Below are 15,873 nucleotides of genomic sequence, written 5' to 3' on the forward strand. Positions count from 1 at the left end.
TACTTTTTTCCTCAATTATTGCACTAAATACGTCAACACGTTATGCAATTCTTTCCCTGGTCACTAATACTGAAGAACAGGAGAAGTTCTAGCCAGACACTTAAAGTGATTCCTCAGCTTCTAAATAAAAACCTCGAAGCATACAAGGCAGACATGAAGCACACTGTGTCCATGTGTTCTGTGAAGAATATACACCAAATCCTTGGAATAACTGAACAATAAATAAAGGAATAGAAGAGCTCAGGTTGCAAGTATGCAAAAACCTCATGAAAGTAAAAAGAACAATTACAAACTACTCATCTCAACAACTGGCCTCTGGAGTGCCAGAAAGAAACCTCCAGGATGAGATTTGAACTGGTTCTACAGTCAACAGTGCGAGGATGAACATCATCACCACATACTGTATGCTCCTAACTTCAGTATTCACCACCTTTGGCTTTGCAAGTCTTATATGAGAGTCTGTCTGCAGTATTTTAAGTCAGAGCATTTTAGTTTGGGTTTGTTTTTACTGACACAGAACGAATTCTGCAACAGCTTCACAGAGAGATGACAAAGCAGCATAAGGCTGCCACTGGAAGTAAGACTGGTACCCTAGACGAAGTTAGATATAGGCTATGTCAATACTAGAAACTTGTGGTGATGCCATCTCTTTCTTACTGATTGATAGTCTTTTACTAAACTGTAGTTAAAATTAATTAATTGTAGTTAAAATTGAAGGAAGAAGAAATACTGGGAAACAAAACCAAAAAACCTCCAAGACCCACAGAATTTAATTTAAATGGTAGAGAAATACAACCTGTCAGAAACATCAGTCACTGTTTTTAACAATGGCAGGTTTCTTCTTCCCCTCAAACCCAGTATTTTGCACTTAAAAATGTGAAAATTCATTTTACTGATGGTACAGAAACTACTATATGTGTCTTTTCGCTTCTTTTTAGTGCAGATAATAGTTCTATTCAGGATGGACTTCATTAACCATTCTTTCTTCCACTTACAACTACTCAGAATAGCATCTCACACACATTTAAGATCACTGAACAATCACTGTAACACATTTTTACCTCTTTTAATATTGTTTAACTTGGAGATAAGGAAACTAGTCAATACCATGGACCAGTTAGACACACCAGCTGCTTCTTGGACCGAATTCTGAATTCTCTGCAACACAGCTTTGATTCTACCATCTAACATGGTGCGCTGCCACATCAGTGCACATCAACATGCAATTTCATTTAAACATGAGGGAACACTTAACAAATTCATAGAATCATAGAATCATAGAATGGTAAGGGTTGGAAAGGACCTTAAGATCATCAAGTTCCAGTCCCCCTGCCATGGGCAGGGACACCTCGCTCTAAACCATATTACCCAAGGCCTCGTCCAACCTGAACTTGAACAGTGCCAGGGAGGGAGCATTCGCAACCTCCTTGGGCAACCTATTCAAAATGACAGAAATACAGAATAACAAAATCATTTGTTTTCTTCTCTGAAGGGCAGAGGTGTGTTACTTATTGCTAGAAAGGGATTCTTAGTCCAGCAACTTTACTATTCCAAAACCAAAAGTAGTGACAACAGGACTGCTAATTTTCTAGAGCAAAGGGAAGTGGGAATAAACCAAGTTTCAGGGTGCTGTATGTCCTCTGTTATTTTTTCTCCTTCCCTCTTAAGAAATCTTCTTAAGCATTTAATCCGTGGGGTTCTGTACAGACACCTCCACACCTTCTCCACCGCACAAAACTGACTATACTGCTGATTCCACAGCCTTTCCTCTGCTCACAAAACAGAGTGATGTTTAAAGTTAATGATACTTTTAAGATTCCTGGGGTTCCTGATGGTATTTCCCCTCCCCTAAGGGAACAAAATTCCACCACAATGGTCACATTACCATGGCCACCATTTCTTAGGGTGTGATGTGGCTTACTTAGTACACATCACAGCTTCCTTCTATTAGTATCCTTTTACTTAGAATCATAGAATGGTTTGCATTGGAAAGGACCTTATCATCATTCTGTTCCAAACCCCTGCCACGGGGAGGAGGGGGGGCAGTGTTCTGTGCCAAGTTGGACAGAGCCCTGGGTGACATGGTTTAGTGTGAGGTGTCCCTGCCCATGGTAGGGGGTTGGAACTGGACGATCTTCAGGTCCTTTCCAACCCAAATCATTCTGTGATTCTATGGTTCTATCTTTCAGGCAGCCAGCAGTAAAACCACCCTCACCATAACTCATTTTGAAAATATGTTATTTAAATTCTCTCACTGAATTAAACTTTATATCTGGAGAAGTCTGCCTGAGATTGACAAAGTTATGGGCGAGATAATGCCCCCTTTTGCTCCCCACAGCTAACAAGGCATTTTTTTCAAAGAGGAAAACCAAAAGTGATACATTCTGTAAGCCACTTATAAAACAAATTTCTTTGCCACCTTAAGAAAACCATTATATTTAACTCAGTATGCTGAAAATATGCCTCAGTGTATTAATGATGCATTCTTTAAGTCTGAATGAATCTATCCAGTATTAATACAGAGGCTGCGCTGTACACAGAGGTGTCTAACATATGCAAATTCAGGGAATAAGGGAAGTTGTAAGTTAACTCAATTACACAGACTGAATGTTACAGCACAGCTACATAAATAACTCTTTTTAAACATTATTTTGAAGGAGCGTGACCAGCAGGTCGAAGGAGGTGATCCTGCCCCTTTACTCTGCTCTTGTGAGACCTCACTTGGAGTATTGTGTGCAGTTCTGGTGTCCTCAACATAAAAAGGACATGGAACTGTTGGAACAAGTCCAGAGGAGGCCACGAGGATGATCAGGGGACTGGAGCACCTCTGTATGAAGATAGGCTGAGAAAGTTGGGGCTGTTCAGCCTGGAGAAGAGAAGGCTGCATGGAGACCTCAGAGCAGCCTTCCAGTATCTGAAGGGCGCCTATAGGGATGCTGGGGAGGGACTCTTCATTAGGGACTGTAGTGATAGGGCAAGGGGTAATGGGTTAAACAGGGGAAGTTTAGATTGGATATAAGGAGGAAGTTCTTTACTGTAAGGGTGGTGAGGCACTGGAATGGGTTGCCCAGGGAGGTTGTGAATGCTCCATCCCTGGCAGTGTTCAAGACCAGGCTGGACGAGGCCTTGGGTGTTATGGTTTAGTGTGAGGTGTCCCTGCCCATGGCAGGGGCATTGGAACTTGATGATCTTAAGGTCCTTTCCAACCCTAACTATTCTATGATTTTTGCAGCATTCATTCCTGAAGGACAAACATTTACCCCATTTCCTCCATCATTTCTGCAAGCTGTGCAAGAATTCACTTGTTTTAGTACAGGAAAGACTAAGGCTTTCCTCTCACCCCCATGTTTCACACCTCTCTAACACCAACACGTGCTTGAATTGAGAAGTGTATAATGTAAGAAGATTAAAGAATTTCCTTGACGGATCGTGTAATATGCCGTTACTGGGAGAATGCAACTATGGAAGTCCTTTCTCAATGCAGGTAGGGCACATACAAAGGGTCTTGCTGGAATAAAAGTTATCCCAACTGAAAGAAGTTACTGAACAGTGCAGGTTATTATCATAACTGATTGAAACCATTTAAAGCTAAAATGCATGCAAAGCAGTTAGCAGATGAGAACAATACAAGCACTGTTATGTCTACATGACAATAGATTTCCAAACTGAAATAGTCATGAATAACTTATGCAACACAGGCACTTAGTAAACGTCACAGCAAAAGTGTTTAATGTATTCCTGGGATGTTAAAAAGGGAAAACATCTGCAAGGGCAGGGAAATATCCTGACTGAAAACAGAAACTGTAACATAGTGCCTAGAATGCCATTCCTGATTGTAGTGTCTCCTGCTTTATTGTTTTGATAGTGGAGGTAATTACACATCGGAACAAATTTAGTAGGGGAAGGAGAGAAATCTCTTTGAGGCAAATAAGCTATCTTCTAGCACGTGGACAATAAATCTGGCCTCTGGAGGAAACAGTCTGTAAGCAACATCTAGAAAGAATGGGCAGCTCCATATCCAAGTGGGTTAGCAGCAGTAACCTTTTTCTGACATTAACCTCTGAACCTATGAGGTCTCCTGGTTCATTCCATGACACACAAAGAGGATGGAGAAGCAGTAATAGGAAAATTTTCATTACACTGGCAGTTTTGCATTGAGATAGATACATTCTTTAATATTAATGTTTTAGGGCTTTATCCAGTTCCCTACAAGGATCAGGCAGCAGAGGATCAGGACCACTCAGACAGCTTAATTAACAGATTCTGTAAGGAAAACAATTAATACAAATAAATATCTATACTATAGGACTTGGACTCTCCCATCAGAAGAGCTTACACTGCTCCTAAGATCCACTACTTAACTGCCAGGGCGCTGCACTGCTGTTTGCTCTAAAAAGGGATACTTTCCATTCTAGCACATGCTTGTGAAGAACCAGAATAAGACAGAGGGGGAAATCATACAAAGAAAATCAGGCCCAGAACAAAAATAGACTGGTTTCCTACTGCTGCGACCATCCCAAAATTCCTGAACAATTGCCTGCAGGAAGCTTCTCTGGCATGCAGCCTGTTTAGGACAATTCTGGGTAAGGAATAGCTGCCTCCATGGACGTCTGGGCTCTTCAGCTTCAAAAACAGAGAAATGAAGTCATGACTGTGAGTCAAAATGAAATGGAATCTATTCTCTAAACATGCAGATCATTAGCAGCTTCTCTCAAGTCATCCAGCTGTACTGGATGGTATAAGGATGTACGGGATTCCTAATTCATGATTGTAAGAGTTATAGCGAAAAGAAGGAGAATGCTGACATAAGAAAGAGGAAAATAGATAAGGTTCCAGCAAATTCAATCATGTCAGGAAAGCCACTTGTATGCTAAAAGTTTAGATATACAGTAAACCTGACATAGATCAGGATGAAATTATGTTAAACCAATGCATTCAAAATAAAACCAACAGCAGCAACAAAACAACCAACATAAAGACTACAATTAAACCATAATTGGGTTTGTCATTTCAAAGTATCAGCATCAGATTTGCAGATAATACAGGGTGACAAACTCTTATGCTAATAAATAGAAAGTTAGCAAAGTAAACAGAGGCCGTGTTTCTACTGTAAGGAAATACGTGCACTGATGAAGCAACATTTTCAGCACAGAAGTAACTGAATACCAAAACCACATGAAAAGTGATCTCTCTGGGAATAGCACAGCTGCTAAAATCCAAGGCAGTTTTTATTAAATCATCAAGTCTGTTTATGTAAAACAGGGTTCTCTGGAAAATGACCTCCAAGAGGAAATGATGTGCTCACAAAGAATTGATACCTGCACTGAATTTGTCTACACAGACGTATGGTTTTACTGATTTTATGTATCAGTACATCCTTACTAGAGATGATAAAAAAAAGCTTATTCTAGCAGTCTAACTTCTCAGGCTCCATCATCAGAAAGTTTTAGCTACTGCTGAGCTTCCAGCTATTCAAGAGGATAAATACATGTTTCTAAAAATAACAGCAATTTTAAGTCTAGTGCTTCAACTTTTGAGAAGAAAATGGACGTTAATAGTCCTTCAAAACTTGTCAAATGTAGCCAGATGGCCCAGAGAAATCAAAGCAATTCTGCAGAAAAAGAAGTGGTGCAAGTCCTCAAAAAAATGAATTCTAGTGCCTCAAGAGCTTTTTGTAGCTCTTTAAAAGGACAAGTGCAGTGAAAGGAACTGAAAGAACATTTCGCAGTTAAGTCTCAAGGTACATCAAAATGAACTAAACCAATGGCACTCCCAAGCAATCCAAATCATGAGTCAAACCCTCTGCATCTTCACACTGAGCGATCCCAGTCAAAACTTCTTGAACTCTCACTGCAGAGAAAATCTGCCAGAAAAAAAACACTTTTCAAAGCCACAGTACAGGAAAACAGTCCAAGACTGAAGAGGCCTCACACAGACCCATTAGTGGGCTATGGGTCTCCAAGTCCAAGTCCCCAGTGTTCTGGCAGGACAGCTCAGATCCAGGCAACAGCTGTAAAGCTATTAGGTGACTCAGGACTGTCAACACTAGTGTCAAAATGAAACAGGCTTTTCAATAAAGAAATTGTTATGGAAGTAATTTATTATTCTTAAGTGCTCTTTATGTGCTTCTTTTGTCTCATAAACCAGAAATTTATATAACTTTGTGTATTTGTTATAGTACTAAAAAGGATACACTGGACAACATACATCATTTCTTAACCAATTAGAAATGATACTGATTTCATTCCTTCCTACAAAGCTACAAGATGTTGACTGTATTTATGTGATATACTTACAAATGTGTTGGTCCTAATCTCTGCTTGGTTCCTTCAGCTGACTAATTATTATGTGGATATAGCATGCTAATAGGTGATACCAGAGAAATTCAGGAGACAGTTAAAAGAGAAGCATATGAGGGCTAAAGAACTTCAGCTGAAGTGAGAACACGTATTCCAAGCCTTAAGGAGGAGAAAATGTCAAATACAAAGCAGCCCTCAGTACCTGATGACTGACCTAGACCACCACCATTCAGTATCCGTATAAATAAAGTGCAAACTCAGACTTACTTTTGTTGAACAGGCTGTGCACTTATCAAAGGCCAGGCTGACTGGAAGAACATTATCAAACCTTGATAAAAAACCACGGATCTGGAAGATGAAACAAATTACAACTTTTTTTACCACCATAAAAACCATGTCCAAAATTTGGCATGAACTGGAGACATACTTTCAACAAACAGAAGTCTTTCAACAGGGGCACCTATAACTGGGGTAATGCTGTTCTGACAGTGACTCCAAGTGACTCCTCCAGTCAAGTTATATTCAACATGTATTGCTGTTTTTCTGGATACAAACAATGGCCCAACTAGCTAAATGCAACGTTATTTAAACATTAATAGAGGCACAGCACCACCTGGAGTTTGACTTTTCTGACTGCAAAGTTCAATCAAAATCAAAAGCCATGGTGTAAAGTTAAACACGGGGGTGATTCCTAGGAGAAACCAGCAAAACTGTGACATCTAAACCTTTTATAAAAGGATTAGAAGTCACAGTATTTGAAAAAGAAAAATGTCAATTTTCATTCATATTTGTCTTAGAATATCTAAAAGAGAAGATATTGATAATAGTCACTAAATGTATATGTGAAAACGGAGACAGGCTTGACAGGAGTCATTCTTATGAAAAGTTTTCTGATTAAAATACATATTTGATATGGATCATATTGTAAGGCATAGCCCAAAACAGAATAGTAATGCAGGTAGAATATTATAGGGGTATAAAACAAACCAGACAGGACTGACTGGACAGTTAACATTCTCAGAGTTCATGTATGTCCTGATGATGAGATCATTATTTTTCCAGTAGAAACAGTAAACTCTAAAGTTAGTGGGTTTTTTTGTTGTTGTTTCTACTGGGATTTTTTTTATTAAAAATATTCCTATCTAATGTAACATTTCTAGTTTCAGGGTGAGGGGGAGCAACTTCTTCACTATCGCTTTTTAAGAGAAAGTTCAAATTACAGATCTGTTTTCCATAGGTCTGGAGCACAGTCACCATTTTGAAACAAAGCAAATGAACAAGATTTAGAGCTGGCTTTTTCTGCTGAGATGTGAAACGTCAAAAAATCTCCCTCAGATATGCTGCAGAGGTTGGCAAAGGTTGGGCCTGGCTCACAACAGCATTAGCATTTTAACTAATAATAAAGACATAAGTAATAAATAACAGATAAACCTATAGGATAAGGGAGTTCACTTTTTATTATAACTAACTAACCTGTCAGTCGTTGCTAAAGTTATCAATGAGTGCCAAAGATGGGAAGAGTCAAGAATCTTCCAGGTGAGCAGACTGTGAGGGTATCTCAACAAGCTATTCAAGAACTGGATATTCACAACGAATCCTGTAGCTGACAATGCTCACAGTAACAAGGAGAAAAACTTCCAGGGTATGGAAGACACAAACCTAAGAAAGAACTGGAGACACTCCAGAAATACTGGACAGAGAGAAAACCCAGGGGACCCCACTGCATCAGATGAGCCTTGTGTAAATACTAGTTACTACATAACATTATAAACACAATTAGACTAATTTTATGTAGACCAGAGCCTGTGATTACCTGGATGTTGCAAAGAAAACACATTGGTAGCTTTAACTTTGCCTGAATTGGGATTTATTCTTAGTGCAAAAATAAAACCAACCCCGACACAATAAAACCAATGGAATATAAAAATATCACAGAGAAACCAATAAATTACTTATTTATACAATGGCGCCATCCAAGCAGAGTCACTCAGCAACATGAAGAAAGAGGCACAGAATACCCTGAATGATAGTATCACAGGAGACAGGATTATAGGGATAAGATCAGCAGGCAGTTTTTTGAAGACCTGTACCAATGTAACAAATAAACCCAAGTCTATCCAGCCATTTGAAGAACTTTATCCTTACCATATTTGTAACTAGAGTTTGGCTTGAGTAGAAGAATAAAGGCTGCTGTATAGCAACAGAAATAGTGAGTATTTTGGACAACTGTAATAATTGTGAGCTGGCTGGAGTTCATTTTGGGTTTTTTTCAGTCAGAGGGGATTTAAAAAGTGAACAAAAATAACCTGGAGATGTATATATTGTCAGCTCTGAGGGGGAACAGACAAGCATGAGGCTGCCTTATTCACATGCTGCCTGCTCCAAACTAATTCCTGCTACGTAGGTAGCAGGAATTGTGCGCCCACAGGTAAGAGAGACAACAACAGGAGCACAACTACCTTGTGTGATTGATTTATTTCTTTTTTGTATCCATATTTTGTAATGAATATGGAAAGTCAGTCCTTTGGGGAATGAAAGCAGCATACAGTATGTTTCTGTTCAGGAGGCAAAATCTGTGATGTTCACTATATATCAGTTCCCAGCTTTTAAACAAAAGGATTTACTCTCAAATTATTTACCTGATGAGGAACAAGTCCAAGAGAAGTAGGTGGCTCATTCATTCTATCATCACTGCTGCTGGCCACAGCATAACCACTGCCAAAAATCCAAGAAGGAAAATTAGAACAAGACAACATACTCAGTCAGAATTTCCACTAAGCTTCAAGACATTTTTTTACAGCTTACAGTTTAGAATCTGGAAAGGAACCTACCTGGAAAGTCTGTTTCATAGTAACTGAGATTCATCATGGGAATATAAAACCCCTTAGTCCCAGACACTTGTAACATACTCATACCCAATTCCTAACTCACCTTTTCTGTCAGATTTTAAAGACAGAAAACAAGTCTAAATTTCAGGTTGCAGAATTGCAGAGTAATTTATGTATCACACCCACTTAATTTTAAATAAGATTTCACAATATTAGGATTATCTTGAAGCCCTTCAGAGTGACATGAGGAGTTTGGGTAGCTCCTCATTACACTTAAACACTCTCTTGAGCAAAGGAATGCCAAGATCCACCTACAAGAATACTTTATTCTTTTGAAACAGTTACAGAACTTTCCTACTTTTAAATTTAGAGAAAACTGCAAATTTCTAAGATAAGAACTTAAAAATTTGATGAACCAGTCCTCCCAAACACTGATAAGTTACTCTAATACAGTAGATATAATGACCTGTCCATTACATTAACTTAGAGGCAACACTACACCTTACAGAATTGTTCTACTCCATATGTACTTCCTCCTTCTCCCAAAAGAATTTTATTAAATAGACGTTATTTCTCAGAGAACACCTTTTGAACACCAATCAGAAATGACTCACCCTTCTGGATGCTGCAAAACAGAGACCATTAGTTCTACTGCAAGCGCTCCAGCTACCATGGCTAACCCAGGCCGACTGACTGTGCACTGCTGGTCCAGTGTCCGATCCCTGGTGGACTACAAAGACAGACAGCTCTAAAGGAAAGAAAAAAGTAACTCAAAAGTAACCAGCCACCCTGCTACACAAAACACCTTTAGTTATGTGCCTTTGATCTTCCAAATAAAAGATGAGCTATTTCTTAATCCTTTGTACATCAACATACACCAAAGCCTTTCATGAAACACCATTTAAAGGTGATAAAAAAAGAAAAACAAGTCACAACAAGAGAGATATATAATCACCATTTGCATACGGTTCTACTCACATCCCCTGGTGCCACAACATCATTGCAGAAGTAGCAGCCCAGTTTATAGCCAGGGATATTTGAAAAGAGTGATGACCCCAAAAGATCGGAAGAACCAGCAGTGTTGTTGAAACATGAATCACCAAGTTCTGACTGTTTTGGTTTCTTTAGCCCGTGTCTCATAACAACAAATGTGTCAAATCCCAATGCTGCATTGATGACCAACTGTGAACAAAAAGAAAGAACAAATTTTAAGTGAGCTAAAATGGGAAGGGGAAAAAAGGCCTCAAGGTTTTATTCACTGTAAATGTCAAAAAAAACCCCACATGCTGTAGATGGGTGAACAACCTCTTAGCTGCATAGCCACCACCCTAGCCATGCCCAACAGACTGGCCAAGAGGTGCAAAATTCCATCTGTCAAGCATTTACAAGAACCAAAACCAGAACAAAAGTCTGTTTCAGAATTCCACAAACCACTACCTTTTTCTGTGCCTGTCAGGGGAACATGATACAAACCAACAACTTCCTCTAATTGTTATACAAACCTATGCACGGTTTACATCTGAAGCGGGGTTCAGATCAATTCACATCCAGTGTCTAAGGGAAATCACTGAAGCTGCTAACATCCATATATTCAAATTTGGCCAAATATTCATATAATGATTAATATCATTATTAGAAAAACCTCTTCTGCTTCCAGCTCAGAATTTATTTTCAAGGTGCTGTGTATTCTGTATCATCACTTACATGATTCTCTAAGTGCTCAGATATTCTAGGTGGCATTTAAGTACAACAGTGGCTATCAATAACAAGTTCTCATGTCATTTGAAACTCTATACGTAGTCTTGTCAGTTCACTGTAATCTGAACTATAACAGACTAAGCACTCCTGTGTGACAAAGCAATGAAATCCAAGTCTGCTATCCCAGAAAACCTCTGCTCAGTGAGGAAAGCGATTAATGATTACTTATGGTCTTCACATGCATCTGTTTAGTTACATGGGGAGCAGAAGCAGCTGCAGTGAACAATTACACTGTCATTTTTCCCCTTCTCTGCAGTGCTTAGAGTAATCTGAAGTTTATGACCATAATATCGTGAACCAGTACTTACACTAAGAGATTTAAACTAAGATTTAAACTTAAACCAAGTATACAGGCAAGGCTTTAAATACAGGAAAACACAAAATCAATTATATATTAGTGATGGTCACCAGTAAAACATGAAGGAAGGTATGATACTGCTTCGTATGCAGATACTTTGAATGGAAATTCTAGCCCAGCAAGTTTGTCATTTTTCATTCTTACAGCCAGGAATTCTTGAAAAGAGGGAATCTGAGGGAAGCTGTCAAGAATTAGCCATGTTGACAAGTAAGCTTGTGAGTTTCATCATCATTCTTGGCATCTCAAATAATCTCTGGATATTCATTTTCAACCTTGTAGTCTACTCTTTCCTCTGTCCTAAAGTAGAACCGTAGAATCAAAAAACAGTTTGGGTTGGAAAGGACTGTAAGAGGAAATCTAATTAAGTTCATCTGTACATAAACTTCATGAGAAAGGGGAGCATACTGGGAATGTATAAGATAAAACTAGTTTGCAAGTACCACAAATCTGCATTCTCTCCCCTTTCCACCGTATAACTGTTTTGGAAATAAACCACAACCAACTAACAACTATTAGGAAACACCAGTTGTCATAGCTGAAATATCAGAGAAGTCAGGAAATGCAAAGATCTAGTAACAACACTGATTAGCTGTCACGTGTAGGTTGTCTTTTACTCTCATGTTAAGTTCACAACTTAAAAAATTGCTATGGACACCATTACATTTCTGTCCCAAAATACAGGATGTGCACTGTGGTTAAGCCAACATGTTAAAAACTTAATACTTGCATTTTCTGATGCTGTGCTATTTTAACTGAGCAAACATGAAACTGCACAACTCCAATTGAGAAATATCAGGATTACTTGAGATGTTTTACTAAAATCTAGATCCTGGTAGCAAGGGAATTAAGTGTTCAGGATAATTTAGTTGGATACTTCAGCATAAGAATATTGTCAACACCGCATTCATTTGAAGAAAAATGATGCTTCCAGAATCCTGTGTGATTCACAACATTCTTTTCACACGAGAAGTCTGGATGCCACGCTGTCTTCAAGAACAGCATTCACACAGAAGTCAAGGCTCTGTTATTCATACCTAACCCTCAGTAAGATACGCAGAACAAGGGAAAAAAGCCCCAAAATCTCCCATATGCTTTTGTTACTCTCCTGGAAAAGTTTTGTTCATCTTATGCTTTATTTCTCAATCTGGTTCATATGACCAGGTCTATGTAATGACCGCAAATGATCTTTTAAACATTTTGACTACAGAAGCATTTATGCATACAGTCTCACTGATCTCATACACAAGAGTATGAGCCATAAACTTTACACACTTCTTTTAATATAATAATTCACAATCTTAATTTGATGTACTGTAGCTCTCTCCATTTTTCTGTTTGCAACATGAGAATATAACTTCTAAGGTACAGAAACAGCTGAAGCATTCAACACTATCTGGGTAAGAGTCATGGCCAGAGTTTCGATGGATTGGCTCAGCACAACAGTGTGTTTTCCAATAAGGCAATGAGAAAAAACCAACAGTTAACTTTGAACCAGGAAAGTGTTAGCATACTTTTAAAGTTCAGAATTCGCTTCCTCATTTTACACTTTCGGGGTCTATCTTGAAAACATGGTTTCAGATAAGTTTCTACAACTTACATCCCCTATCCGTCAACCATTAATGTCTTTAGACCTCCTTAGTATGATTCTCTTACTATGAAATTATTTCTCTTAATATTACTGTGAAACATGTACCCTTGGAGATGCTCAAAAGACACTGACTAGACAAGACCCTGGGCAACATGCTGTAAATTTGCCCTATTTTGAACAGGGAATAGGGCCAGATCTCCTCCAGAGGCCTTTTGCAACCTGTATCATTCTGTGATACGAAAGTTTCTATTTTCTCTTCTCCAACACTCTTGTTTTGTTGCCTACAGAGTCTTTGAGGGTACAGAAAACAAGAAAAACATTCGGCACAATCACAAAAGATCGGCCAAATATTTGAATACCCCATTAAGTTCTTTTAGGTAGACACAGCCAGTTGATATGCACGAGTTAAAACACATTGACAAGGATATTAGCAAGGTATAGTACAATACCTTCCTCTTGCTGGCTGCAATGACAGCAGGAAGCCATCGACTCTCTCTAGTGTCCATTAGTAGGAAAATAACATCATGAGCATCAATAAGCTCTTCAAGTTTAGCCACATCCTTCTGAGCCTGTGCCATTGTTACTTCAGAAAAATTCACTGGGTGGCCAGGCATAGGGATGCTCATGTTGTAGCCTTCTGAAATCTAGACACAGACAGAAAACATCACATTAAAAACATAACCTTGGGACTGAACAGAATTATTGTAATGTTCCATACAAAACTGGGGAGTACAGACTAAATTGCTGTTTGGCAGAATGGTATATATTCTTTACACCTTCATATCAGTGCTGTGCATTAAAGCACACTGCTAAAGTTTCTGAGGAAGCACACTCTCAGCTCTATTTATCCAGAGCAGAGCAGCTCAATGCAAACACACTAACTTGGGCCATGAGAGCAGATCAACCATGTCTGGGTGGCTTGTTGCCTGAACTAACAAGCCCAGGCTCTCAGAAGGGCTTATTAGGTCTGGCAGATCCCAAGGAGATAGCTGACTGCTCCTAACCCCAGAGCTTACAAACACCACTACAATTACAAAAGCAAGCATCTTGCATATTATTATGATCACGCTATTAAACTTATCTAAAACCTTTGTCCTGGACTAATCTATGCAGCCACTTAACACACAATATAAACTACTGCCTGTTAACATTTCTGATATTGCATATTCATTCAATTATTGTGAGACAGATGTAAAGTATCACACATTCTCCTCTTTTGTTTTAAATTCTTTATGAGAACAACGATAGTCTGGAATTACCTTCATGTAATTTGACCCACCATATGTGAATTTGATTTAGGAGAAAAATCGCTTATGAGACTTGTTACTCCAGTGCTTGGATGTCTGGAGGCTTGCACTATGCAGATGCTGAAAAAGCTTGCTCCTGTTGCAGAAACATATGCTTCTCCTAACTCTGTATTCGGTCGAGGCATATTGAGCAGAAAATGGCTGAAGAGCCAAATAAGCACATACACAATGCACATACAAACAAATCAACTCGCTCATTTGGAAATACGTTAACACAATCTGTCAGCCATCTGCTATAAGAGAATAATGGATCTTTCATGTATGTTACAGAAGCACAGGCCTTGCCAAAGTCTCCCTGCTTCCCACTGCGCAGGGAGCAACTAAGAATTTAAATGCCGAAATTTAAAAGCTAGGTGAGCCACGCATAAAATTACATGGGAAGAGAGGAAAGGAGGATTGGTGGAACATGCTTTTGAATTGACCAATTACATGCACAACTCCTAAATCCAGGTAAGCCCAATAACCACAAGGGTAAATTATACATTCTGAACATCATAAATATCGCTGATGATAAAGAGACACATAGAGCAGCTTGGAGAAATAAATCTCGGTAAGGTCTGCACAAACTGTACCAAAGGATGCATCCTTTTTCCCCCCCCTCTCCTTCCTCCCACCTCCAAAGGGAAAAACGTGAAGCCCACAGTGATCTAGTATGCTGTTAACAAGGCAGCTCCACTGTTTCCCACTGGGGACAGCTCTGTGTTAGCAGCACAGACACTGGGTAATTACTGGGGGAGGTTTTACCTTCATTGTCATCATCCAAAAACCTGTGGCAGAAACACGAAACGTAATCCATGCTGTATTTGAGAAGTGTATTTATGGATAAACTTATCAAGCTCCTGTACTGCAAACAGGTGCTGACGGATCAGATCAGTATAACTGACACTTGCTGGGGACTTTTGTTCCACAAAATAACAAGTAAACAAGTAAGTTGAACACTGTTTGCATGGAAATATGGTAATAAGGTATGTAAAATGCTAACATCTTCCCAGAATTCAGAACAAAACTATCCAGTGTCTGTAGCTTTAGGAATACACACATCTAGTAACATTAATGGCTTCCATTTTATTCAAATAACTGTCTCATGAAAAAAAGACACCACTCACTATCAAAAGCAGCTGAGGTACACTTTTACAACCAGAACCTTCATACTAATAAATGATTTTAAATTACCCAAACCAAAATACTTAGTTATCACCCCATAAAGTATTAGAATCATGTTCCTATTAAAAAAGGGACTGTATGTTGACATGTGCAAACTCATAAAAGATGATGAACTTTTCACCACCTGACTGACAGCTGACCAAAGCTGTGCTCCAAACTCCAGTGCTTTTGTTTAAAGCAAACAGACATTAAGATATTGCAATTTATGGTGCTGCCATCTCTCTTATTTTTATTCACATTTCTATTCACTTTCTGCATTTTTGGTTAAACCATGGCTCACATCACTTTGAAGGTATCTGTACTCAATGGATTTTAATATACAAACCTGGTCACATTTGTGCCATGGGCAGTAGATGCACAGAAAATGAAGGTATTGCCATCAGTAAATTGTTCCACTGGAAACAGCTACACAAAGTGCCCGCAATGCAGTACAGAACAAAGGATGATAAAATGCTGAATACACTGGAGTTCCCTGCCTGAATACTTCAGGAAATGTAAGTTAAATTCCACAGCAGCTACCCAAATTAGTCTGTGCATTACCTACTTGCAGTGAAAGGCTGCGTGCGAATCC

The 15,873-nt window shown here is 38.9% G+C and overlaps 1 protein-coding gene across 2 annotated transcripts in view; it reads right to left on the reverse strand.

Annotated features, from left to right (window-relative positions):
- The window catches only part of ATG7 (autophagy related 7), a 91,360-nt gene that overhangs the window by 60,161 nt on the left and 15,326 nt on the right, over window positions 1–15,873 (reverse strand). The window contains exons 13-17 of one of the 2 annotated variants that reach the window (XM_061357868.1): window positions 13,281–13,475; window positions 10,106–10,309; window positions 9,742–9,857; window positions 8,939–9,014; window positions 6,567–6,647 (exon numbers count right to left, since the gene is read on the reverse strand). In XM_061357868.1, the coding sequence (XP_061213852.1) occupies window positions 6,567–6,647; window positions 8,939–9,014; window positions 9,742–9,857; window positions 10,106–10,309; window positions 13,281–13,475 (672 nt within the window). The remainder of the gene's footprint in view (window positions 1–6,566; window positions 6,648–8,938; window positions 9,015–9,741; window positions 9,858–10,105; window positions 10,310–13,280; window positions 13,476–15,873) is intronic. The other variant, XM_061357869.1, reaches the window with a different exon arrangement.

This window comes from Neopsephotus bourkii, unplaced genomic scaffold (assembly GCF_033783945.1).
Source record: "Neopsephotus bourkii isolate Nb327-2 ecotype Australia unplaced genomic scaffold, CSIRO-AGI_Nbou_v1 NB_923, whole genome shotgun sequence".
Lineage (NCBI taxonomy): Eukaryota > Metazoa > Chordata > Aves > Psittaciformes > Psittacidae > Neopsephotus > Neopsephotus bourkii.